A 26010-nucleotide genomic window follows, 5' to 3' on the forward strand; every position below is an offset into this window, starting at 1 on the left:
GTCACCTCTATGACACTTAACTGTGAGTGTGAACTGTTCATAAAAACCTGTCTGCCAACGCCCTCCAACCCTGACAGACCACACAGGTCCCCAATGTACAAGCACTTCCTGCCCTGCTAGCTCCCATCAACCCGAGGTGCTTGCTCACCTGTCAAACTTGATACCTAACAGTTATGGGCTCCAGCTTATTTAAAGTCAGTGACAGGGTCTCTGCCTTGACATCCCAGACACAACAATTAATTACCACTTAGGCCATTAGGAATGCTCTACAGTGAACATGATCTGGAAAACTATGAGGGTATAGATGATTTTTATAAAAAGTCAGTCTCATTTTAAAGGTCTTCTTGAAACAGCGATGCTCAGATAAGTTGCTAAGGATCTCAGAGGAAACATGAGCCCTTTCAAATACAGGAATTCATGTCCAGGAGAAGCCATCTTTAACCAGACAGAAAATTCCTACCAATATGACAGGAACACTTTAGCATATTTATAGGAATCAGATTTAAGTAGGTACTTTTTGTTTTCAATGTTTTGCCAAAACTCCCTATTCTGGCATAGTCAAACTCCCTACTTTGGTTGTGCATTGTGTAATGTCTATAATATGTTCTGTGAAATTATGCAATCTTGATGCTATATGAACAGGGATGAGTTCATGCTAAAATGCAAGAAGTTATGAAGGAGTTCCGGTTCTAAGTTTGTCTTTAATAAGAATTTATACATAAATTGGACCAGTTACGTATGGTTCAACATTTGTCTTAATATATAATGTACACTTCAGTGTATAAAAAAATATTAAAGAAACAATTACAGGCCCACTAAGCTTTCTTTATAGTAACAATGACAATTTTGGATGCGAATTACAAAAAAGTGTCCATTATTATGTGAACCACTGACTATTCCTCAGATTTTTAATATGAAGGCTTTATGGTGAAGAGAGGAGGGTAGGATCGCAGATATACGTGGAATTGGCCTTTGCCAAAGAGAAGTTATGCACTGAATGAATGTGCATTCCTGATTCATCCAACCTTGAGAATTATTCAATAAGGACAAAGACAGTGCGGACTGGCACAGCACTGTGCGCCCTAGACCTATTACCTATTATGGGAAAAGAGACACTCTGAGTCTTATCTGACTGGCTCACAACTTCATTCCTTACAGCAGCTCCTTCTGCAGTCTACAAAGGAAGCAACTACCCTAAAAAATCGGCAGGTATTAATGTAGGATCAGCATGATGGGGAAAGGCTTCTGGTCTACTTGATCACCAAACAAAACAGGCTAAGTCCAGCTCAAGTCTGTGCAGAACAGCGTGCCGGAGACAGGCCCAGAGCAGCTGCACGATCAGTCACAGCCAGATCCCATGCAGCAGTCTTAGCGCCACCAGGCTCCCGGGCAGCTGTACCTGACTGTCCGTAGACTCGGTGGACTCCTCTGGACTCCGCAGCGATGAGTTCTGCAGGCCCTGGTCCAGCTCTAAACTTTCCACCGTCGTTTCACTTTTCCTTTTTCCTTTCTTCTTTTTCTCCACTGGGGTCGGTCCTTGGTCCTTGCTACAAGGAGAAATTCAGAATTAAATCTCTTGGGCAGTTTTGAAAACTAAGACTTCTCATATGATCAAAGTCAGAAAAATCACATACACTGGAATCCTGGGACTAGGGTAAACTTTAAAAGAAAAACTTACAAGAGCAACTTTCCAGAAATACAGAAGATCCATATAAAATGGTTCAAAATTCACTTTATCTTTTCTCATGACTATTATGGCTACAATTAATAGAACTAGAAACACAGTAACATAAATGTCCACAAAAATAATCCCTTCTCTAGCAAATTTAATGGCTTCACAGTTATTAAGAATCAGCAAATTTCAATTTGCCTTTAAACTACATAGGAAGAAACATGTGCATAATCTACTATTAACTCTTACTGATCCAGAGTGAGCACTAGGAACTCAAGTACGGCAGAAACCGAACCTGCCTTCGAGGGGCTTACCATCATGAAATTTTATTATACTTCAGGAATCTTAGGCACAGTAAGGCTCATGTAAGTCTCTATGGGAATATCAGTTAGTAACTGATAGAGACATAGTTTGAATGTAGCTGTCTATGTTCTTAACCACTACTGTAAAGAATGGAATGAAAAGCCAAGGGTACACCAATCTGGAGTTTAAAAATCACTGTGTGGGAAGAGCCTTTAGTCACGTCTTACTTAGACAAGAGAAAATGAAGACGTAAGCTAGAGTCAATCAATGAAAACACAAAGGGGAAAGTTATTTGAAAGACCTAGCAAAAGGAGAAGTTATACATTTTGACAAGTGACAGAAAGTGGAAGAAGAGGAAACCGTCAAAACAGCTGATGTTTCCTATCGAGCGAATTACTGGAGGGAGTGGTGAAGAAAGCAATATTGGACGGCCTTGTTTATAGAGGGGAGAGGAACATGACAAACTGGCAGGTATTTTCAGTCAGGGCTGACAGAAAAGTCCGTATACCTCTCTCGAACAACTTCATGGATCTCCAACCTGGTCATGATGAACACAGCCCAGCCACGGGGCCCTAGGGTAAAGACTGCTTCCTTACCTATCAGGAAAGTTTATGATAAAAGTCTATTTCAGTCTAGCCGGAGGATGTGAAAACACAAGGGGTTCTGCCATTTTGGAAGGTAATGGATTGGAACAAGACACACATAATAACCTCAAGTAAAGGAAAAGATGAGTTCTTCCACTTCTTAGCAGTTCAGAAGAGAAGACACTAGTGAACCAGCGGTAAAAAGACATTAAGTTCTTACAGGGATATTTAACTTAAGTGATGTGGCTTTTCATTATACAGTAATTTCCACTCTACAAAGAACTTGACAGTCTAGATCTTACTAACTTTTATAACCACAATCTTATGAAAAATTCAGGAAAGATACTTCCTGTGTTCCAGATGAGAAGACAGGTTTAAAAGCAGTAAAGGTTCCAAAGTCAGCACTGTATGATACTAATCTTAGAGGGAACCATGAGAGGAAGGGGGTTTTCTCTTAAAATGATCTTAAATGTCAAGACTGCTTACAAGTTACAAACAATAGCTTTGGAAGAAAACGACCTTATTTTTAGAAATATACACTGACGTATACTAGATGCAATTTACTACAAAGTGGTTCAGGGTGAAGACATATACACAGAAAAACATATATATATATATGTATGTATTTATATGTACACACATATAAACCACCTCATTCCTTTAAAAAAATTGCATTTATTTTGCCAATAAAACTGATTATCTTGATAGTGACACAGATTTCTTCACAGATTCTTAGGGAGAGTTTTGGGAGCTAGTGCTTGGTTGATTAGAACAGAGAAGCGTTTTTCTTCAATTAAGAAGAGCCCTGATGAGGCTAGAGGACCATGAGTAAACACTCCAATCATGTCTTTCCACATCAGTCTCAGTGTCAAAATTATTACTCAGCTTTAGTGGTTATGTAGAGATTTTTCACGAACACAACTGAGTGTTCTGGGATTTCTATTATTCTTCGTGTTAGGCATAATATGTTGTAATTGACATAGCCAAACGTTTTTACACAAGAAAGAAAACCTAAGTAAGTATCTTTCTGATATTCTCTGCTTTCAGCCAATATCACTTGACCTCAGAGCCACAGCCTCTTTGGAATCCGGCTTGAAATTCTGGAAGTTCTCTGTTGGTGTACTATTTCAGCTCTTTTTTTTTCCTTTATAAAAATTTTATTTCTTAGCGGGGTAATCCCGTATTAAACAACTAATAAAAAATGTATACAAATGTTATACTTAGTATTTCAGCTCTTTATGAATAATCTTCTACAAGATTTTACTTGCATGTGGTATTAGTGATATTGTTCAATAATTTTCACACTGCTGAATCACTTTTGTTTGTTCTTTTTTTTCTTTCTTGTGCACTACTGAGTTAGATCCGACTAGCACAGCAGATTGCCCCTCCTTCTCCAGTACAGCATCTGGTGGATTCGAACAATGCACATTAGGGAATGCAGCGCAGCTTCTTGCCACTAAGCCACCAGAGCTTCATTATTTTCCCCACAGAATCCTTCAGTGTTGCAACTCAGGACTTGAATTTGTTCTTAAGATCTTTCAGCTTGAGAAATGGAGAGATGTTCTTCCCTTTTGGTTTTCTAACTCCAGCTCTTTGCATATTTTACTGCGCTATCCTTTGAATTCTTATATTCAACTCTCTTACGTTAGTCAGTATCGTTGTTGTTGTTATGTGCTGTCGAGTCGTTTGCGACTCATAGTGACCCTATGTACAACAGCCCTAAACCGTGCTCTATCCTGTGCCAATCTCATTGCCTCTGACACACCCATCCCAATTACCCCAGTCACTGAATCAATCCACCTCATAGAGGGTCTTCTCCTCCTGCGCTGTCCCTCCACTCTACCCAGCATGATGTCCCTCTCTAAAGACCTGTCTCTCCTTACAACATGTCCAAAGTATGTCAGGCGAAGCCCCAGAATCCTTGCCTCCAAGGAGCAGCCTGGTTTAACCCTCTCTAGGATGAATCTGTTTGTTTTCTTGGCAGTCCATGGTACATTCAATACTCTTCTCCAGCACCACAGCTCAAAGGCGTCAATTCTCCTTCTATCCTTAGAAGCAGTAAATGTATTTATACCCTATGATGTGATATGAAATTCAGGTAATCAGTGGTAAGGTGATTGGAGTGAGGTGTAATATCCTTAATTAGATTACAGCACTGATCTGATGAAAGAGGGGCTCCCCTAGGTTGTGACCTAAAACATCTTTTGTCTCAGCAGGGATAAAGGAGACAGTAAATGAGCAAAGGGTCAGAGGATGCCAGTATCACCATGACAGAAGAGCGGTGAGTGCAGGCTATTTTTTGGACCCACGTCGCTGTACTGACAAAACTGCCCAACACAGGAGGACAAGACTCAGACTTATCACCAGGGAATGCCAGGCTGACAGATGAGGAAGGAATCAAGGATCTTCCTACAGGAGTGACAGAGGGACTCCTAGAGTCAACAGTCCAAATTTAAACCTCTAACTTCCCAAATCATAGGAAAACAAATGCATTTGTTAAAGCCATCTATTTGTGGTCTTTCTTTTTCATTAGCACTAGATTACAAAAAACAACACAGAATGTACTAAACTGAAGACAAAAGGGAGCCAAATCATTTCGCTCCCCTATCAGAAAGATTATACAGGTTTATGGTATTATCCTGAGTAAAAATGAAACAAAAGCTATCAACTTATAACATGAGAAAGAAGATTTTTACCAGAGTATCTTAAAATAAAATCTCTCAAAATACAAATTCATTGTCATCAGGTCAAAACCAACTCATAACTGATTCTCCTCTGGATTTCAAATCACATGGAAGGAAACTGTCTACTTTTCCCCCCAAGAAGCCAGTAGTGGATCTGAACCACTTGACTTTGGGTTGGTAGCCTAACTCCTGATTGACAGCCTCTGAAAACCTGACTAGTCAGCACTGACTCGTCAGCAACCAAATGACAATGAATGATGCCAAAACCAAATGCAAATACAATTTTAGTCTCAAATGAAAAGTAAAAGCTAGCCCCACTTACACCCCTCATCCAATTTCTAAGAGAAAATGGCTTTTTTAAATATTATCTATATAACTCCAAACTAGGGAGCTCTGGTGGCCTAGTGGCAAGAAGCTCCGCTGCAATCCTGAAGGCAGGCGTTCCAAGGCCACCAGCTGCTCTGGGGGAGAAGGATGGGCAGTCTCCACCAGAGGGTCAGCTATGGGTCAGTTCCAACAACACAACTCCAAACTAGTTGATTTATTAACATTAAGGAAAGCTACTGATACCTTAATGATGTGTTACTACTGCCACTGTGTGCCATCCAGCTGACCCTCCAGTGGATTTTCAGAGGCAGCAGTCCATCAGAACAGCTAATGGTTTTGCAGGCCTTTGGAATCGCATTACAGCTTCTTACCACTAGGCCACCAGAGCTCCCTTAAAATACAATGCTTTCTGATGGGCCTAGGCACCATTAGTACTCGAACCGAGGATCTCCTATTTACTAGACAGGTGCTTTAACCAGCAAAGCTAGGGCACCCTGATAGGACAGCTGATTAACTCAGATGTTATAAACCACTCTCAGTTTTCCCTCGACTCAATGTTTTCATTGAATTCTTTCACTTGGGTAGCCTTAGTTTTAATTTTTTATTCATTGTTTTCTGACTGTTCTACTTTGATGATAAGCTATTCTTGTTTCAGACAAAACAGCAGCTTGAATATGAGGATGCCAATTAAAAATGCCTGCAGGTTCTTTCCGTCACTTCCCCCTCTTTGAACTGTTTCTTCTGAGGACTTCCAAACTTAGTAAGTCCACTTATCATTTTACTTTTATGTTGTTTCTTCTACTGATCTTTGGCAAACTGTTCCTATTTAACACTTTGCCACACACTTTTAATTGACAATCGTACTTCGAAACACTTCCCCCCCCCAATATATTACCATCATTTGCATCAACATGTTAAAACAAATTGGGCTAAGAAAACCCACCCCAAAACTGGGCTGATAAGCTACCACCCATCTGTCAGCACTGGCTGCTTGCACGTTGGTATGATGGTAGCAGCTCTGTCCCTGGTATATCAAATACAGGCAGGGTTTCCCCAGGTACAAAGAATTCAGGCGAAGTTTACAGACAAAGACAGATTAGGGAGGAAGGCCTAACTGTCGAGTTCTGAAAACCAGCCACAGGAATCCTGTTAGTCACACAAGATCAATGGCCAACAACCTCTGATCATGAAGACGGCATAGGACTGAACAATGATCATTCTGTTAAACAGACATTAATCATACATGATTAAGTGGCAAGTTAACAGCAATAGGTTGACGAAATAGGTGGCCGGAGAGGCTCACACTTCTGCTAAGCAAAACAGCTTTCTCCAACAAGACTTACCTCTGAATGGGAGGCATAGAATGACCTCTCCCTATTTACGGTATGTCAGCAGAGAAAGTCAAATAAGCTTATTTTCTTAAGACCAAATTTTTAGGGAGTCAGTCCCCACTTGGAGTCCGCAGTCCACCCCCTGGTGAAATGCTCCATATCTTTAGTATCGCTGAGTTCAGCACGGAGTGACAAACTGCACAGCTACTTAGTAGAGAGTTCCTGCATCAGTCACTCCCGTTCCTGGGTGACCACCAACGCCTTCTCTCGGGCTGCTAGTCCCAGTCTGAGCAGAAGCATTTCTACCTCTGCTACTATCACTGCATGTGTGCTGGGACTCCTTCCACAGCATTTACCTAGAAGTCAGATGCCAACAGTTTTCCTTTTCAGGAAATTGGTAGCATCTCCTATTTTTAAGGATGCATTCTCTCTGCTTCTTGGCATTTTGATAAGATCTGGAGAAGAGGAAATAAAAGTTTGCCCATTTGTCATCCTAACCTAAAGTTCCCCAAAAAGCATGTGCCTTTCATGACTCCTGTTACTCACCTACATTCCTCCCCTCTGTGATTTCATGGAGGCTGCTAGTGCCTGCTGCCATTTCATGGGGCCTGCATGAATCTGAAGAATGGCCCTCATCGCACAAACCCTTGTACAGGACCTCTCTGCCCTAGGACATGCGTGTGTCACTAAATCCAACTTGCCACCGTGGAGACCTGGCCACCACCCTCTGGGTTTCCAAGGCTGTACATAGTTAAAAGAAGAGAATGCCTGTTTTTCTCCTACAGACCAGCTGTTGGGTTTGAACTGCTGACCTTTCAGCTAGCAGCCCAACATGTTACGAACTACATACCTGGTATCCTGCTACTGGATTAAAATCTATGATACCTCAAAAAAACTTTCCCCCCTATTTCATTCCTAAGGTCATCCATGACTAATAACACATTTCAACAAAAAAAGTAGAAGCAGAAAGCAATCCAGTTTTGGAAGGGCTACATGTCTTTGGACCTCTGTCTTCCCTTACCAACTCTTCCCAAGAAACTCCCTAGATCGAAATTGAAATTTTATTTTTTTAAAAATTTTATTATTTTTTTGTGCATGTACCATCAAATCGGATCTGACTGGTACAGGAGGAGACTGTTCCGCCTTCTCCAGCAGAGCATCTGGTGGATTCGAACCACATACCTCTTGGACTGAAGTGCAGCTTCTTGCCACTAGGGCCACCAGAGCTCCCTGAAATGGAAATATTTTTAACTCAAAACATTCTTTCAGCTGTTTTGTTTATAGTTATACCACTGTCATCTGTATGTCTTTTGTTAGTTCTTGAACGTTTGCAACACCTGTCTTAATTCATGACAGTGTTTGTAGAGTCTACTTTCTCTTGCAATTTCCTTCCTTCACTATTCTTCCACCAAAAAAATAAAGCAAACAACACAAGAGGCACTAACAATATGCTGGATAAATAGAAGAAATAATATATCAAGTGTTATTATTACTATTCAGTAGCTGTTTCATTATGGATAGGACAGGACAGGTTCACTATCCACTAGACCCTAACTTGGAAAATTCCTGCGCTGATACCATTAAGGGGAATTCCATTTCCCTGTGCCTGTGTTTTTAGAAAGAAAATCTTGTTTTATTCCCTATGAAGAACAAGAATTAGAAATCTTATTTTCTCCCTTTCTTCAAATTAATTTTGCTTCTTTGGCTGGGGACATGATTGGAGACAATGTGAAAAGAATGGCATATACACGGCCCAGTATCTTCTACTCTGTTTTGGGAATGTGCTTGTAGTTCTGATAGATAAACTCAATTCAAGAAGAAAAAGGAAGACCAATTCAAGCTAATGCACATTCTTCAGTCCAGTTTATCACTAATAAATTGTTAACTGCATCCCATCTCGGCTGAACATTTCGCAAGTCACGTGGAACTATGAGAAGAGGAAAGGGGTTTGTTTCCCACTACCAGTCCTCACTGTAACAGCAGTGCTTCAGAAAGATCAGCCTGGTGGCAGCTGGTCAGATAAGTAAAGAGGAAAAAGATGGGAAGTCTATATATACATCAGCTGTGAGTTTTCAGTAAATCATTTGTAATCATCAAGTATCGCGTAGGGTCTAATCAATAACCACTCAAATCAAAACATGTACTGAGTCAACTTTTAAGAAATAAAAGAAAAAAGCACAAGAAACTCAGAATAACCAATATATGTATTTTGAAATAATTTCCCTTCAAAACAAAAACTGCTTCTTCAGACAAGTGAGGCCATCAATTAAACTACTCAAAACAATTTTATAAAGATAAAAAGGAAAAATCAGACTAACGAGTCTGAAATTGACATGGGCTACATGAGAGACTTCCACCTGGTCACAAGTCAAGAATCCACACCCACAAACATTATTCCTAGTTCTTAAGAGCATATTTCTCATCTCTAGAGATGCCATAAAGATAAACACACAGAACACCATTTACAGGACCAGGTCTTCAGGGAAGGAAAATCACAAAAGAATAATCTGAGGTCGACTCACCAAAAAGGAAGAGGCTATGCTGGGTTTGATGTGAAAACGTTTGTTTAAATCACGACTTTAAGTTTGAAGTTTAAATTATACCTTTACAGATGACAAAGGAAAGCACCCCCAGAGAAACCATGGAGGTTGATTTCGGAACAAGTCAATGAAAACTGGATTCAAAGACACACAAAACATGATCCACCTCTGTTACAGAGGAATTATGTTACAGGAATTAGGTTCCTCAAAAAGGTATACTCAAGTCCTAAGCAGAATGAGATTCTGTTTGGCAATAGGGTTTATAAAGACACTGTCAGTCAGGTTAGCATGAGGACCTGGTGAAGGGTGGATTGGTGTTTTCTGTAAATGAAAAGACACACTGAAGCAGAGAGAGATGAAGAATTGAAGAATACTAGGGGACATTGTAGGCCAGCCAAAGAATTCCTATAGCTCTCAGAAAAGCAAAAGTATTTTTGTTCAAAGCTTCAGAAGGAATCAACAAAGCTGCAAAAATTACACTCTCAACTTCCAGTACTGTGAAAAATTGCTGTTGTTTAAAACTACACACACACACACACACACACACACACACACACACACACACACACAATCTACCCGTATCTCTTAGGAGGTGACCAGCACAACCTGTTGGCATTCTCACAAAGGTGGTCTCCTGGATTTCTAAACCTCAAGAGGTTCTCCTTTCTTCTAACTTGGCATTCCTTGAAAACACAACCAAGCACTTCTCTAAGTGACTTAATTTTACAGTCTAATCAGATCAAAATAATGCTCCCTTATTTACTTCTACAGCTACATCTGACACACAATCTTGTTTTGTGAAAAGCCTTCTCGTTCCCCAAAACTGAATGTCCGCCCATATCTGTATACTCATTGTTTCCTATTGCTCACAAAATAAATTCCAAGTCTTTAAAGAAACAATAAAATGATAGCCATCAGACTGCTGGTTAAATGAGCTTAGAAACAAACCTATATGACTTCCTTCTGCCTTCTACACCAAGACCAAACTCTATTTGTGCTCTGAAACTTTCCTCTAATTACCCTAATTCTGAAACACTAGCATTATTACTGTTCTCCGTAATGACCAAATTAAGCCACTTTCCTCGCTCACATCTAATTTGCCTTTTTCACACATGTCATTATCTTGAGGAACTTCATTTTCTCCAAAGTAATTTGTAGATAAAATGATTGGCAGAAGTCAAGAGTTCACTGCGCCACCTCATACATCCAACAGAGAACAGAGCATGATCACTAAATCCACTGAGAATCAAAGCCTCCAGGATCAGAAGGATCAGAACCCTGGCTTTAACCACTCCTCACCTTCTCTAAGGTAGTCTATGGTCACTTCTGTAAATTCTATTCCCAGGATCCCATTCAAGCCTCTTGAATCAATAATAGGTGACATTTCCTATGATGTAGAAGGGAGAGAGTATTATAAAGAAAATTTTAACTTGGACTAGGAAATTATCCTTATTGTTTTTAAGAAAAAGAAGTGAACAGTATCATAAACTCCAAGTCATCGACATTATCTAAAAATGCTTCTACTCTTTAAAATTTATCATGCCTGACCCTGTCTGAGAGGACTCCGGTGACCTCTCTAGATACTTTCAGCATTAACATCAATTATGGGGGTTTATAGGTGCTCTTGATATGAAGAGAGAGAGAAGTAGTATGAGGATATCTTGGCCTTTAATTTTTAAAAATAAATTCCTTAAGATTCTATAAGTTTTTGTTCTGTATTTAAAAAAGCCACAAAAAAAAAACAAAAAACAACACTACAATACTTGGCACAAAATTTCATAGACAAGTGAAAATCACTACATTTGAATATAGATGAATATACATTTTCTGAATAAGAAGTGCATTTGATATTCTGACAGAATCTATAGCCAAGGCCCTCAATACTACCCACGAAGCAGTGAAATCTGCACTCAGGTCCACTAATGTCCCGAAAAGTAACTATGGTCTCCTTTGATCTCACATATTCAACATTTTCTGAGTACCCTTTGAAACACCAGATACGGTGCTAAATCCTGAACTCAAGAAATAAGTAAGAAAGTGTTCCCACTCATGGCTCATGGGAAATAATTCCTCTCCTGTTGGAGTCCACACACACCCAGTAGCACTCGCAGACCTCGGCACCACTGACTGCTGTGACCATGCACTGTTATGCTAACTTCTCTTCTGCCATGCTCTCTAGTGTTGCTGTGACAGCAGCTGCTGCCTTCTTCCTATCACACCTATGCTGTTACCTCCCTTATAACCTGCTCATGTTAACATACTTTAATTGAAAAAGAATGGTATGAAATTACACGGTCAGTAATAATTATGGGTGACTGGTTTTCTCATTAGGGTATGAGAAGAGTTCTTTTTTGGCAACAAGCTAATATGTACACAGGAGCACATAAACAATGAATGTAGGAGGTCCACTCACACATCAGGTAGGGTACCAATAATAATACAGACAAAAAGTTGGGGTGGGGCAGGGTAGGTAAGTTCTTAGAACATCCTAGAAATACTCTAAGACAATACCAGGAATGCAACGAAAAACCACCACCTCTAACAACAGCCCCTTTAACTTAGAAGCTAGTGGCTATCCCCACACTTCACACTATACTGGTGAGCTTTGAAGTGCAGGCTCACAGCTGCATGGGATAGGGGGTGGTCTAGACGTTACACAGTTGGCCCAATGCAAACTGTCTTGGGGAGGCAGAGGCGAGTGCCCAGAGCAGGGAGAGAGGTGCACACCTGGTCTTCCTGGACTTGGTCCTGGTTACAGACTCAGCTCCACTCCTCTTCTCTTTGGCCTCCTTCGTGCCCGAGGCCTCGCGGGGCTTCCGCGGCTTCTTGGCGCCTTCCCTCTGCTTCGGCTCCTTGGGCTCCTTGGCCTTCTTGGGCTCCTTGGCCTTCCTCGGTTCCTTTGGCTCTTTAGGTTCTCGCTTCCTCTTTGGCTTGGGCTCCCTGTCCTTACTTCCCTTCGCTGCGCCCTCTTGCTCCCCTACATTCTTTTTCTTCCGTTTCTTCTTCACTCCGGTCCCTCCTCCACCACTGTCCTCCATCCCATTATGGGATGTCATTTTCCTAGGGAAAAGGGTATCCGTGTCCTCGTCAGCGGCATACAGGTCCTTCTGGAGCAGGCACTGACTGGTAACATCTTCAATTTTCTCTTCCTGGTCAGTGCTGCAGTCAAATGGGGATGGAGACTTGTAGTCAAAGTTGACTGAGGCATCCGACATTGGGGAGTGATTCAGAACTTTAAAATTTGACAACTGCAAAAAAGAGAAAAACAGAAAAGCATATTATTTACCCTTTCATCGCATGCTTCATACAAAGCACACTATTAAGTCTGAGTGTATGGATCCACTCAAAAAATCTGAGTTCCAACTGTGTTGGTTCCTACAGTTCTGGGCCCTAGGGACACAGTGGCAGACAGGCCCCATGTCCTTTGCTCTTGTGAAGCAATACCAACCTACTAATTTTTGCTAGCATAGTTAACTTAAAAAAAAAGTACTAAAAAAAAAAATCACAGGAGTTTCTAGAGTTATAGGAAGAAATCGAAACAAAGTTTTAAGCTCCATGTCTTGGACAGGCAACAACAACAGTTTCCCACAAAATACTTTTACATGCCACTATCAGATACAAAATCCTAGGCTCCCTGTTACTCTTCATACACAAGATACCAGTCTTGCAATGTATCTTAAATAAAGGTGGTAAAATGCCACTGCTGCTAAGGGCCACTGAGACAGAACTGACTCACAGCTGACCCTCCAAAAGGTTTGCAGAGGCTGGAAATCGTTAGGGAGAAGACGGTTCCTCCTTCTCCCAAGGAGCTGCTAGTGGATTAGAACTGCGTGCCTTTGAGTTGGTAGCACAGTTCCTAGAGGTATACTGGTTTTTTTTTTCTTTATCCTAATTTGTATTATTAACAAGCACCATGCAGCATCAACATTTGGCTAAGATGATTTTCAACAAGAAATTCAGGTTCAGCAGTCAAAGTTTCAATTTTTATCTGCAATTTAAGAAAGAGTTCTTCTGTATGGTTATCTAACTTAGCCACCAGTCTTGGCATCAAATAATCTTTAGTCACTTGGCAAAAGCCAAACAATGCATGCAATAGAGCTTAGCTGTAACAGGTGGAAGCTTCAAAGCTGTTTTGGATACCTTTAAGTACTTATTTTTTAATATCCTTAAGTTCTTAGGGGTATTCAAAATAAGTAAATATACAGCTTTCCAAAGATGACCTCTTTAAGGAAAAAAAATCACTTTGTAAGCAGAAGTTACACAGCGTAATTTCAGGTCTGGTACTACAGAAACCGCCTGCCATCTCCTCAGCAGGCTGCGTGAAGTGGCAGTAACTAGGTAACATAGGGTGTGCTGGTTTCAGGAAACAGCAGTACATTCTCCTGAGTCTAGAACAATGGAACAACTTAAGGCATGTCTGGGAAAGACAGGCATGTTTTCTAGGAAACAGTCCTGTCATCTTGGAATGATGGCTGAGGAACAGCACCACTGTGAGCGGCTTACCCTCCACCCGCCTTACCATGAAGCCTGGCATGAGCTAAAGGACACAAACCGCTGCCAGGCCAGGTGCTGTCGTTTCCCTCCAGGGTGCCGCTTACTGGATCTGTGCACCTATTTATTTCCCGGCCCATCCCAGGAGGGCAATATTCAACAACTTTTGGTTTGTTTTTTTTTTTAATTTTATTTTATTATATTTTTGTGTGTGGAGTCAAATCAGATCTGACTGGTACAGGAGGAGATTGTCCCTCCTTCTCCAGCAGAGCATCTGGTGGATTCGAATCACACACCTCTGGGATTGCAATGCAGCTTCCTGCCACTAGGCCACCAGAGCTCTCTCCTTTGGGTGTTGTTTTTTCCTCTTACTTCATTCCCTAGTCTGAAAAATCCAAACATAAAATTGAGTATCCCGGGAAGAAAGTAACTTTTGGAGCTTTATAAGCCAAGTCTGTCGTTACTGTGTTCCTCAAATTGAAACTAACCCATAACTGACCCTCCCGAGGCAGCACAGGAGGAAACTGCCCATCTTTTTCCTGTAGAGCAACTGGTGGATTTGAACCTCATTCCTCTGGGTTGCTGCCAACTCCTTACCACTAGACCACCAGAGCTCCTAAAGTCAAGCCTTATGTACATATGGAAAAAAGTCTACATCCAAAGAATCACCCTAACAGGACTTACCACTAAATAGGGAAAGTTCTGTTTTGACAACATCATTCCTCATTCAATATTTAAGACATCAACTCAGGAGAAGGAGGAATCAAGCAGATTTAATAAAAGAAAAAAAATTTAAAAACTCATTGTTGAGTGGGAACTGACTCATAGCTGACCTTCCATTGGACTTGGAAGAAGACTGTCCGTCTTTCCCTTCTCCTCGTTGGAGCAGATGGTGGATTCGAACTGCGAGAGAGGCACCAAGACTAAGTAAACACCCATTTTCTTCTGCCCCTGACAGGCTCTCTAGTAGACTTAATGAAAATTTAAAACCAAATACAAGTCAGGAAGAACTCTAGTGGTATACTGGCAGGTATTCCGTTACAGCTTGGCCATTCCCAAACTACTCCTAAATTCTGTGCCAGGGACACTTGGCCCTCAGGAGAAAAGATTTTGCTTAGCATGCACAGGTGAACACAGGAAAAAATGCAAGTGATGCCACACTGCTTAATAAAGCAGATTTCAGCGCCATTCCATAAAAGATCTAAGTAATGCCTTCAAGGTAGCTCTCCCACAGGTTGGGGATGGGTGCATGGGACCCTCCCTCTGACTGGTATCTCATGTCAAAGTCTTGCTTCTGAACACAGGACTCTCCTAAATAGCTGGAGGCATGTGGTGATAAAGAGATACTCAATCATGAAAAGACAAATAATAAAATCATTAGGCAAGAGTAACAACAGCACCTAATATTTATTGATATATATGGATGTATCAAGAAATGTGCTAGGTATGCTTCGTGGCATTGCAAATCTTCCAAACAACCTACAGTTTAACATAAAAATGTAAATTTCATGTATGAAGGAATAGAAGATCAGTGATGTTGGTGATATACACACAAGGCTATGCAGCTAGTAGTAGAAAACTTTTCAATTTCAATCCTCTGCCCGACCAAAAGCTAATGATCAGTTTTCATTAAGCATTTTACAGTCTACTTAGGGAACCATAACTATTGTTAGGTTGCTGTTACTAAATGCCATCGAGCACGGCTCACAGAGACCCTACAAACAACAGATGTGAGCTCTGTCCGATTCTGCACCATCCTTACCATCCTCAACACAGACACCGAATCAATCCATCTCACTGACAGTCTTCCCCTTCACCAACCCTCTACCTTCCCAAGCATGTTGTCCCTTTCCAAAACCAGCCTCTCCTAACAACATGTCCACAATATGTGAGACGAAGCTTCACCATCTTTGACTCCAAGAACATTCAGGTTGTACTTTCTTGAAGATATTTTTGTTTGTTCTCTTGGCAGTCCACAGGACAGTAAGCCCTCATCTCCAACACCACAACTCAAATGTTACAGATTCTTCCCCTGTCATACTTATTCACTGCCCTACTCTCAGATGCTTGATAACTGGTGAGTGGTACTAAATACGGTAGAGTATACAATCACTTTCCAAGAAAGCAAGGTAATTTCTTATAAAACTGAACATACACTGATCTGACATCCCAGCAACTCTGCTCCAAAGAACTACAGATAACTGCTTAGTTTATTCCCTCAACTCACAAAGCAGCATCATGATAAATGGAGAATTCAATTAGGTTGTCAAGGATTTCATTTTACCTGGATTAAAATTAAAGCCCACAGAAGTAGCAATCAAGAAATCAAACAATATTGCATTAGGCAAAAAGTGCTAAAGAGTAAGGATGTCACTCTGAGGACTAAGATGTGACTGACCCAAGCTATGGTACTTTTAATCACCTTGATTAAAGCCAGACAATGAATAAGGAAGACCAAAGAAATGATGTCTCTGAATTATAGTAGTGGCAAAGAAAATGAAATGTATCAGGGAATGTCAGGAAAAATAAGGAAATCTGTCTTGTACAGTGTACAGCCAGAATGCACCTTAGAAGAAGCAATACTAAGACTTCTCTTATCAGCAAGTACTCCACCTTTTCAAAACCACCTGCATACTATTCTCTTCGCTCCCATGTTTTCCTCTGAAACAACCTAAACTCTCATTTTTCACTGAAACCTGAGTCTCTTCAGAAGACATCATGTATTTTCAAACTTTGCTAAATCTTTGGTGGGTTACCACTCCCCATACGCAATAATTTTAAATCATGATTCCTTCAACCACAACGGAAAATCCTGGTTCTTTTTAAATGTATGCCACCCACTACTATCAATGACTGTTTGTAATCAGATTTCATGTTTCTTAAGAGAAAGACTAGAACCAAGTTAACATTCTAATATTTTTTTGAACAAGTAAATGCTGAAAAGCTCAGTATTAGTTTGGTAAAGCAATTCTATTCATCCTCATTCTAAGGCAGAAAACATGAAGATCTTCAAAATTTCTACAGAATATATGCACAAACCTCTTTCCACTGCACTCTTTCATCTCCAGAATCTAGAATGAAAGCTTCTACTTACTTGACTCCTGGTCGAATGGTTAGGAGGCAAAGTTCCCCCCTAGTAATTGCAAGTCTAGGCTCTTCCAAGTTGTGGCTACAAATTCTCAGTCTGTTTATATCATTACCAATTCTATTGCATTCATAGGTTGCTCTAGTGGCCTAGTGCGCTGCAACACAAAGGTAGACAGTTCAAATCGCCAACTGCTTCTCACAAGAAAGATGAGCAATCTACTCCCTTGTGATTTACTGCCTCTGGGATCCTGCTAAAGGCTGAGCTATGAGTCAGTTCCAATTAAAGAACACTGCATTCATTGCTTACTCTATTCACTATGGAATATGGGTAGGAAAACTCTTTACACTTTAGATGACAAGTACACACAGGCCAGGAGAACGTCTAACCTCGTTATCTTTCTCAGTAACAAGCAAGAGGCTAGAATTTCCCACACTCTCCAATACCAAATCATTATTCCCCTACCCACAGTACAAAGTCACAGCTCTTATGAGGCATATGTAAGTCAGTCAGACAATACATTTCTTTAAAATAAAAATGAATGAAAATAATGTATTCTCACACTTTAGGTGAGTCACTGCTAATGTCAGACTACATTCGCCTTAAAAAATAAGTCATTTCGCTTCCCTAACAACAGTAGTGCTCTGTGATTACGCAAAGATTAGCATTCACTTTTTATTTCTCCAATTTCATTTTTTCTGTCAAACACTGTTTATCTATCTTAGGAATTAAAAGTATGTGCTTCTCAGAAGCAGAAATTTCATTATTTTCTAATACAGATAAAAGACTAACTTTCCAGTGACAAGATAAACATAAATTTAAGAGAATGATTCTTCTTAAAATGTTTTTTAATTCAAGTATAAAGTTCTCATAATAGTTATTTAGGCAATATAATGTCAATCTCTCTCTAAACCTTTGTTCTCGGTACATAACTCTTATTAAAAACTTTCTGGTCAGTAACAAGCATGGTTAGTCACTATTATTGAGTTTATTTATTACTGAGCTTTGACTAACTTGTAAATAAAATGCCACTTTTGAGTAATATATCTTGATAAGATTTCTAGTGAGGAATGAAAAAAATTTCAAAGATCAAGATGTGATTTACTTGTCATTTTTCTTCAGAGAAGGAAAAAAAATGAAAAGGAAAGATAGCTTTTAAAGTGTGGGCATTTTCTTTTTTTATGATCGTGGTAAGAACAACAAAATCTGATAATCCATTTCACTGCTGGATTCAAGAATTTTCTTGCCACTAATAGTGAATGCCTAGCACTTGATAAATGACCTTGTTTAATTCTTAATACTTCAAGAGGCAGCTATGTCTGCCCCTATTTAAGTGATGAGAAAAGCAAACCCTGGAGTTGCATGTGGACCCACAGCTGAAGAGTTAGAAGAACCAAAATCCTGACTGCAGAAATCAAAGTCCATGCTCATTCTAAAATATGATGTCTCCTGTTAAGCACTGACCTCTCTACACACATGCTCATCCTGGAGCCTGTGACCTGCTTTAGCTTGAACATAATCATCTATTTTTATGCTCTGCAATGTCTTATAGTTCAGTCATCAGAAGAGAAGTAGGAAAAATTCTTCCTTAAAGTAACTCCACTTATCTAACTTGTTCCTCTACCATATCTAACATTAACTTTGAAATAAAATCATACTCTGTTCATCAGCATTATTTTACTCTCCCAACAAGTCAGAACCAACTCATGGCTGACTCTCTACTGAGTCTTCAGAGGCTGTAACTTGCACAGAAAAGGCTGCTCATCTTTCTTCCATGGATCAGCTAGTGAATTCAAAACTGCCTGCCTTGGGGTTGGCAGTACAACTCCTTACTACTAAGCCACCAGAGATCCCTGGTTTTTACTAGGCATTAGAAGGATACTCTGGATAAGGTTGTTATGTATGAAAACCCACCAAACTGGATGGTATATACTAAAGACATTAACACTAACCACTAAAATCGTGAAATAAACCAAGATCCATTGTGGGGTAACTTATATAGTAAAACTTGCATGTTTTTATTAAATTCAAAGGTTAATATTTTAGAAAAAATTAAAGTGTTTCGAAAAGAACTAAGCATGCATATTGCTATGAGAAACGACAATACTTGTGAGTAGAGATTCTTTTCAGCAATGTGCTCTTTTCACCAGCTGAATAAAATTCTAGAGTAGACTGATTTGCTATGATTTAAGTAGTTCCCCTTTTGAAGTAAGTTCTTTCCAATTTTGTTACTATAAGCAAAGTATCAATGAAATTCCCTCTACACAGCTTTGCACACCTGTCTGAGTATGTCCATATGATAGATTCCTGGCAGATGGAACTGCCTCTCTCTAGTATTTTACCTAGCAGCTAGCAAACTCATTACAGACAGAGAACAGAAAGAAACCCATAATGTAAATAGTATTTACTCACTGTTCTTCTTGTTAGGACAGCAAATGAGTCACAGTTCCCAAAACAGGTTGTGTTCTGGTTTCAGAAGCACCTCTGCATTAGGTACAGATCAAAGGTGTGCTTTTGCAACCTCTCAAGTTACCTGTGTCTGACCAGAGTTCTCCCCAGGAGTGGGGTAAGGAGGAAAGAGTGGTTGGTCTCATCTAGTTTATTTGCACAGACGAATCCTTGGCTCTATTAAAAACCCTGGGCTCCAGTGAAGGAGAGTGATAAAGATCCACAACTGGTTACCAGGCGACCACTCAATTCAGTAAAAAAAGAAAAAGAAAAAGAAATCTGAAGAAATAATCTGTTTCCAAGAGACAGACTCTGGCGTTCCCATTGCCATACTAGCTGGGCTCTAGGTTCCTTTGAATATGTAACAATCTAGAACAGAAAGGATATGCTAGACAGATGGAGTGGCACAGAACAAATGTTTTCATTAAATCTTCTCCCTTATAAGAAACCAAATGTCAAATATCTCCTATGCACACCCTCCCATTAGTTTAAGAACCCCTTTTGAAGGTGCCTCCTGCCAATCAATATAAGAATTCTTATGAATAGGAATGCTTTCACTTTGACTAAAAATCTGCAACAATAAATATGCAAACTAAAAAGAATTGCCCACTTGGAAGGCAAGAGAAATCTTCAGGAAGAGAAGTCTCTCTTGCATGGAGCTAATTGTGAATAACAATTTGACCCAAGTTTTCCATACAATTACTCATATACTAGAATTAACCTTAGCAAACAGTAAAATCCATATAGTAAGTCATTCAAAAGGGAACTCTCAGGGGCCATATGGAATATGAAACTGAAGCTCCACAAGGTAAGTCAACATCACCAGAGTCTCCTCTTGTTAAAAAATCACCAATGGACACCAGCTACATTGACTTAAAAGAAAGGCAGCTTACCTGCTTCTCTTTCTTCTGTATTTTCATTATCATCTATTGAAGGGAGAAATTTACTTCTGTAAAACATAAAAAGGCAAAGATTATGATAAAATTTTTTTAAAAAAAAGCATTTTAGATTTATTCAGGGTTGATTATGACATGGGAGGGCTGAACATTATTTCTACAAAAGTGGTAGTCTTGGAGTCCATTTAATCCCAAGATTCCTAAGTCTAGCCCTAACTCTTAACTCCACCTTCAAATTTTATTTATTGTTCCACACTAAATGGAGTCACAAGATACTGTTCTTGTAGAAAAGACAAGTTTAATAAGGTGCTGGACATTTTAAAGTTATAAAGCTAACTAAAAGGGGAACCACAATTATGACATGATTCTTCCATGAAGAAGGAAAGGAGGAGACAGGAACCAGTTTATCCCCTTGGGAGAAAATACAATGCCTATAATTAATAGATCAAGAAAGAAATTACTTAAAAAGAGAGCTAATGGATCTTCTCTCTCTCTTTTTTTAAAGTTCATTTTAGTGAAAGTTTACAGAGAATTAGGGCTTCCATTCATTCATTTTTACACTTTTCTCCCTGCTCACCTCCTCCCCCTCATTCACTCTTCTCCTTGAAAAGTAAAAGAAAAATTCTTTCATTGATATGCAATCCCTCCCTCCAAGTCCACTCCACTGTGCAGCCTTCGTTCTGGACTCCTGTCATGACAATAATACCTAATAGTATATCCTTTTTAAACAGTTCTCTCCTTCATCTGTTTCAATGCAGTATACATCTTTCATCCTCTCCTTCTCAGTCTTCCCTCAACCCAATGTCAGTCCTCTTTTACAACAGTCGCCCTATGAAATATTTGTCTTTTTGTGACTGAGATATTTATTTCATTCAGCATAATGTCCCCCAGGGTCATCCCTCTTTCATAATATTCCATGAGTTGCTTGTTTTTCAATGCTGCGTAGTATTCCATTGTGTGAATATACCACAGCTTCTCTAGCCATTCATTTGTTGCTGGGCACTGGGGTTGTTTTCAGCAATTTGCTATTGCGAACAAAGCCACAATAAACATGGGTATGTGTATATGTATGCTTGGGTGGCAGTTATGGTTTCTTTAGGGTAAATTCCCAGTAGTAGAATTACTGGGTCAAATGGTATATCTATCTGCAACTTTCTGAGAAAGCGCCATACAGCTTTCCATTGTGGTTGCACCATTTTACACTCCTATCAACAGTGAATAAGGGTTCCAGTTTCTCCACAACCTCGCCAGCATTTGATGTTTGCTGTTGTGTTAAATTTTGCTGTTCTTACTGGGGTAAGATGCCATCTCACAGTTGTTTTGGGATCTTCTCTTTAAGGCAAGGAAATGTTAATGGAGTGAGGTGAGGCAGGTCCCTCTGGTATTTCATCATAAGCACTACAACGTTAATGTTTTATACCCTGTGTATATAATATTTGGCAAAAGAAATTATTTCATTTCCTTTTAAAACATGGCTGATTCTAACCTATTTATGATTTTAATCCACTCCAGCTCAACCATAACGTCCTTTTTCTTTTAAATGTCTGTTTGATCTTCTGATGATGAGACGTCAGCCCTTGGCTCTAACAACTGAGAAATGAACTGGGGTGTTCCTGAAGAGCACAAAGAACCCCAGCCCAGAAAAATCAGCCCTTGAGGCTGCCTGTGTCACTACGTAGGACGGCTTTGGGTCAGATCATCCAACTCTACAGGGTTCTCATATGTAAAATAATGGCAGGATCACAGGATCTCAAAGGCTAGGTGGAAATGTTACCTTGCATTTACTGTTCACTTGGGTTTGGGGGGCAGAGATACAGAGCACTCCTAAGTAGGCACAAAACTGTCCTTAAGTTTCATAACTATAGGTATTAAGCAGAGCTTTAAAATTAATGTGAGATAGTCTCGCTGTTTTTCTCAAGAGTTAACTGAGATGTGACTGATGCAAACAGAAAAATAAAGAATTTGTAGTTCCAATCATCTCTGAGGCTACAGTAACAGTTTATCAATTTAATGTATGATAATTTAAGTTTGTTTTTACTAAAAATTCGAGGTCTCTATACCAGAAAACTAAACCAAACCAACTGACTTACAGTGACCCTACAGAAGGAGTCTAACTGATCCACAGGGTTTCCAAGCTCGCAAGCTTTACAGAAGCAGACTGCCACATCTCTCTTCTGCAGAGCGGCCTGTTGGTTGGAAGTGCTGACCTTTAAGTTGGCTAGTTCTATGTAAAGGATCACTAAATGCCAGGTGTACCCACCAAGTCACTGCTACGCACCAAGAGCACACTGACTGAAGCAAGGAACGAGGTGGCACGGGGCCATGTTCAGACTCTGGACTGAAGGGTGAAGGAGGAGGGCAGAGGAGAAATCACAAAACTAGAACAGGAAGTTTAGCAAATGATCCTTCCAAGAATCACTGTGAGGATTATCATGCGACTGAAGGACTCTTCACCTGAAAAGAATCTCAAATTCCAGGGAAATGGTCTAAAATCAGGGCAACTAAAACTTACAAGAATTTTGTCCTCTCTGATTCATTATAATCAAACCAAATTTAAGTAAAATTATATTTTAGCACATTAGACTTTAGAAAATCCAACATTCTTAACAATCAAAAACTGCCAAAAATTCTGAAATGAAGAAGTTTGGGAAATTAATTCTCGCTAGTAAAAACAGAGATAACCCTAAGAATATGTAGCTGTCCTGAACTTAAAACACACACAAAATCCACCAATGCCAATAAAAATTACTTAGTAATGTGTAAAGAAGTGATACAATTAAAAACTAGAAACATTGTTTAAAACCATAAAAAAAAGTCAAGTGACACAAACAAGCAAGAAATAAGCAGGCATTTGAGAAAAGAAGTCCTATTTGTCATTACCAATGCTGTGATGGTTCAGGTGCCATCAAGTTATTTAAGTATTTCGGGAAGTACCATGAGCTCAAGAGCCAACATAAATGAAGAAACAAGATCAAGTTACACTCAGGGCACTGACAAAAAAGACGACTCCAGGAATCTATGAGATATCAACTGAAATGTTTCAACTAACAGATGCAGCCCTGGATGCGCTCACCAGTCTATGCAAGGAAACCTGAAGGGCAGCTGCTTGGCCAGCTGACAGGAGGAGATCTGCATGTGTTCCCATTCCCAAGAAAAGTGACCCAAAAGAATGTGGAAATTAAAAAAAAAGTGTATCATTAATACCACGGTAGCAAAATATTGCTCAAGATAACCTAAAAATGGCTGGACAGTATATTTAGAGAGAATTGCCAGAAGTTCAAGCTAGGTTTAGACGAGGTCATGGCACCATGGCTATCTTTGCTGATGTCGGATGGATCCTGAAGAAAGCAGAGAATATCAGAAGAACGTGTATCTTTGTTTTACTGACTAAGAAAAGGCATGTGACTGTGTGGATCATAATAAACTATGGCTAATACTGAGAAGAACAGGAATCCCAGAACACTTAAATATGCTTATACGAAAGTTGTACTACTAAACCAAAAAACTACCGTCTGAACAGAGCAAGAGAACACTGAATGGTTTAAAATCAGGAAAGGTGTACACCAGGGTTGTCTCCTTTATCCATACCTAATCAATCTGTACTCTGAGCAAAACATTCAAGAAACTGGGCTCTATGAAGAAGGATGTAGCATCAGATTTGGAGGAGGACTCATCAACAAAATGCATTACGCAGATGACACAATCTTGCTTTCTGAAAGTGAGTACTTGAAGTACCTGCTGCAGAAGATCAGTGTCTTCTCAACATCAAGAATACAAAAATCTTTACCAACCTAGAGGAACATGGTTTGAATCCACCAGATGCTCTACTGGAGAAAGAGGGACAATCTCTTCCTGTACCAGTCATATTTGATTTGACCGTATACACACACACAAAAATAAAATTAAAAAAAAAATCTTCACCAGTGAACCTGTAAGAAACATCATGATAGACAGAAAAAAAGATTGAAGTTGTCAACCACTTTATCTTAACTAGACGCACGATCAACACCCCTGGTACCGGCAGTTGACAGATCAGGAGACGTACTGCATGGGGCAAATTTGCTGTCAGGGACCTAATCCAGATTACTGAGCAGCAAAGATGTCAGTCAGCTTAAAGACTAAGGAGCTCCAAATTCAAGCCATGGTCTTTTCAATCACTTGCTATGCATCTGAGAATAGGACAATGAATGATGACAGAAGACTTGATGCCTTTGGGCTACGGTACTGAGTATTCCAAGGACTGTCAAAAGAACGGGTATGTCTTAAGAAAAGTGCAGCGAGAGTGCTCCTTGGAGGCAAGGATGGCAAAGCTTCATCTCACATACTTTGCACATGCTGTGACAAGAGGCTACTCCTTGGAAAGGGTCGTCATGCTTTGAAAGATGGTCAGGAAGAGAAGACTCCCCTCAAAGAGATGGACAGGCACAGCGCCTGCAGCAACAGGCTCGTGTGTCAGAGATGATGAGGACGGCGCAGGATGGGACAGGGTTCAGATGTGTTGTTCACACGGTGTCTCTGAGTTGGACTTGAATTGACAGCACCTAACAACAACAACCACCCAAATCCCTAAAATTTCACTTCTCTTCATACTACTTCCATAAATTTACTCTGAGCAATGACTCTCTACTTCTCAAATCCAACAGGCATTTTTCAAGCTTGATTCTGACTTCTTGCAGCAATTTAAAGAGGCCACTTCTTAAAATCTGACTGGTTTCTAGTTAGTCAGCACTATTTCTCTTCTGATGACAGCCTTCCAGCACTCTGCTTTCTCCGTAGACTCTTCTTGTTACCAGGACCAAGGCTTAAATATCAGTGTCCAGGGTTCACAACTTCACTACAGGGGCTTCCTAAGTTCTCTATTTAACACCCAAAGTATTTCTGTCTATACTCTGACTACTGCACATATCCAAATTGTGGCTATCCTCGTGACCTTCAAGAGGGCATGCCTACACACATTCTGGCCAGTTCAAATTGGGTATTTCACAAGTACTGGAAGAAAAATGCCCAAACTGGTCTTCCTTGTGCACCCTACTGGAGGTTCATGCCACTGAGACCATCATATGGAACTCGTTTCCCTTTCCTTACGTCACAAATCTTAGCAATTCTAATTCCTGAAATCAGGATTGGAGGAAGACACACCGACCAACTTGTGTTATGCAGATGACACAACCTTGCTTGTTGAAAATGGAGAGAACTTGAAATACTTGCTTAATCAAAGACTACATTCTCCAACATCTCAACATCTGAGTCTTACTGATTTGGCACCTAAAAACACACACACACACACACACACACAAAAGCAAACCCCAGAGATTAGAAGGTCTTAAATGTCTCAGGGTGCCTTCCTCTAGTTATGTGGTAAGTTAAGTGGTAGGTTTAAGATGGGCCTGAATTCACTAGCTGCTTGGAGGTGGAAGACAGGCAGTCTCTTCTCATAAGCCCTTGAAGCCAGGACTGTCATGAGTTAGAACTGACTTGATAGCAGGGGGTATGGTTTTGATTTTGGCAAATGCCTGATGGCACTTTGAATCAGATTTTTTACAGGAGAACGTGAGGGGGTGCTCACTGAAGATGTCTGAGAAAAGGACAAACACAATTAAAATCTATTTGATAAAAAGAGAGCTATGATGGCTTAGTGGTAAGAAGTTT

The 26010-nt window shown here is 40.0% G+C and overlaps 1 protein-coding gene across 1 annotated transcript in view; it reads right to left on the reverse strand.

The window, feature by feature from the left end:
- CHD6 (chromodomain helicase DNA binding protein 6) overlaps positions 1 to 26010 on the reverse strand; it is a 194048-nt gene that overhangs the window by 119318 nt on the left and 48720 nt on the right. Inside the window, exons 2-4 of the mRNA XM_006881534.1 lie at positions 20359 to 20414; positions 12169 to 12689; positions 1400 to 1547 (exon numbers count right to left, since the gene is read on the reverse strand). Coding sequence (XP_006881596.1) covers positions 1400 to 1547; positions 12169 to 12689; positions 20359 to 20391 — 702 coding nt within the window. The 5' untranslated portion in view covers positions 20392 to 20414. The remainder of the gene's footprint in view (positions 1 to 1399; positions 1548 to 12168; positions 12690 to 20358; positions 20415 to 26010) is intronic.

The sequence above is a fragment of the Elephantulus edwardii genome, unplaced genomic scaffold, assembly GCF_000299155.1.
Source record: "Elephantulus edwardii isolate Elephantulus edwardi_28Jun2011 unplaced genomic scaffold, EleEdw1.0 scaffold00015, whole genome shotgun sequence".
Lineage (NCBI taxonomy): Eukaryota > Metazoa > Chordata > Mammalia > Macroscelidea > Macroscelididae > Elephantulus > Elephantulus edwardii.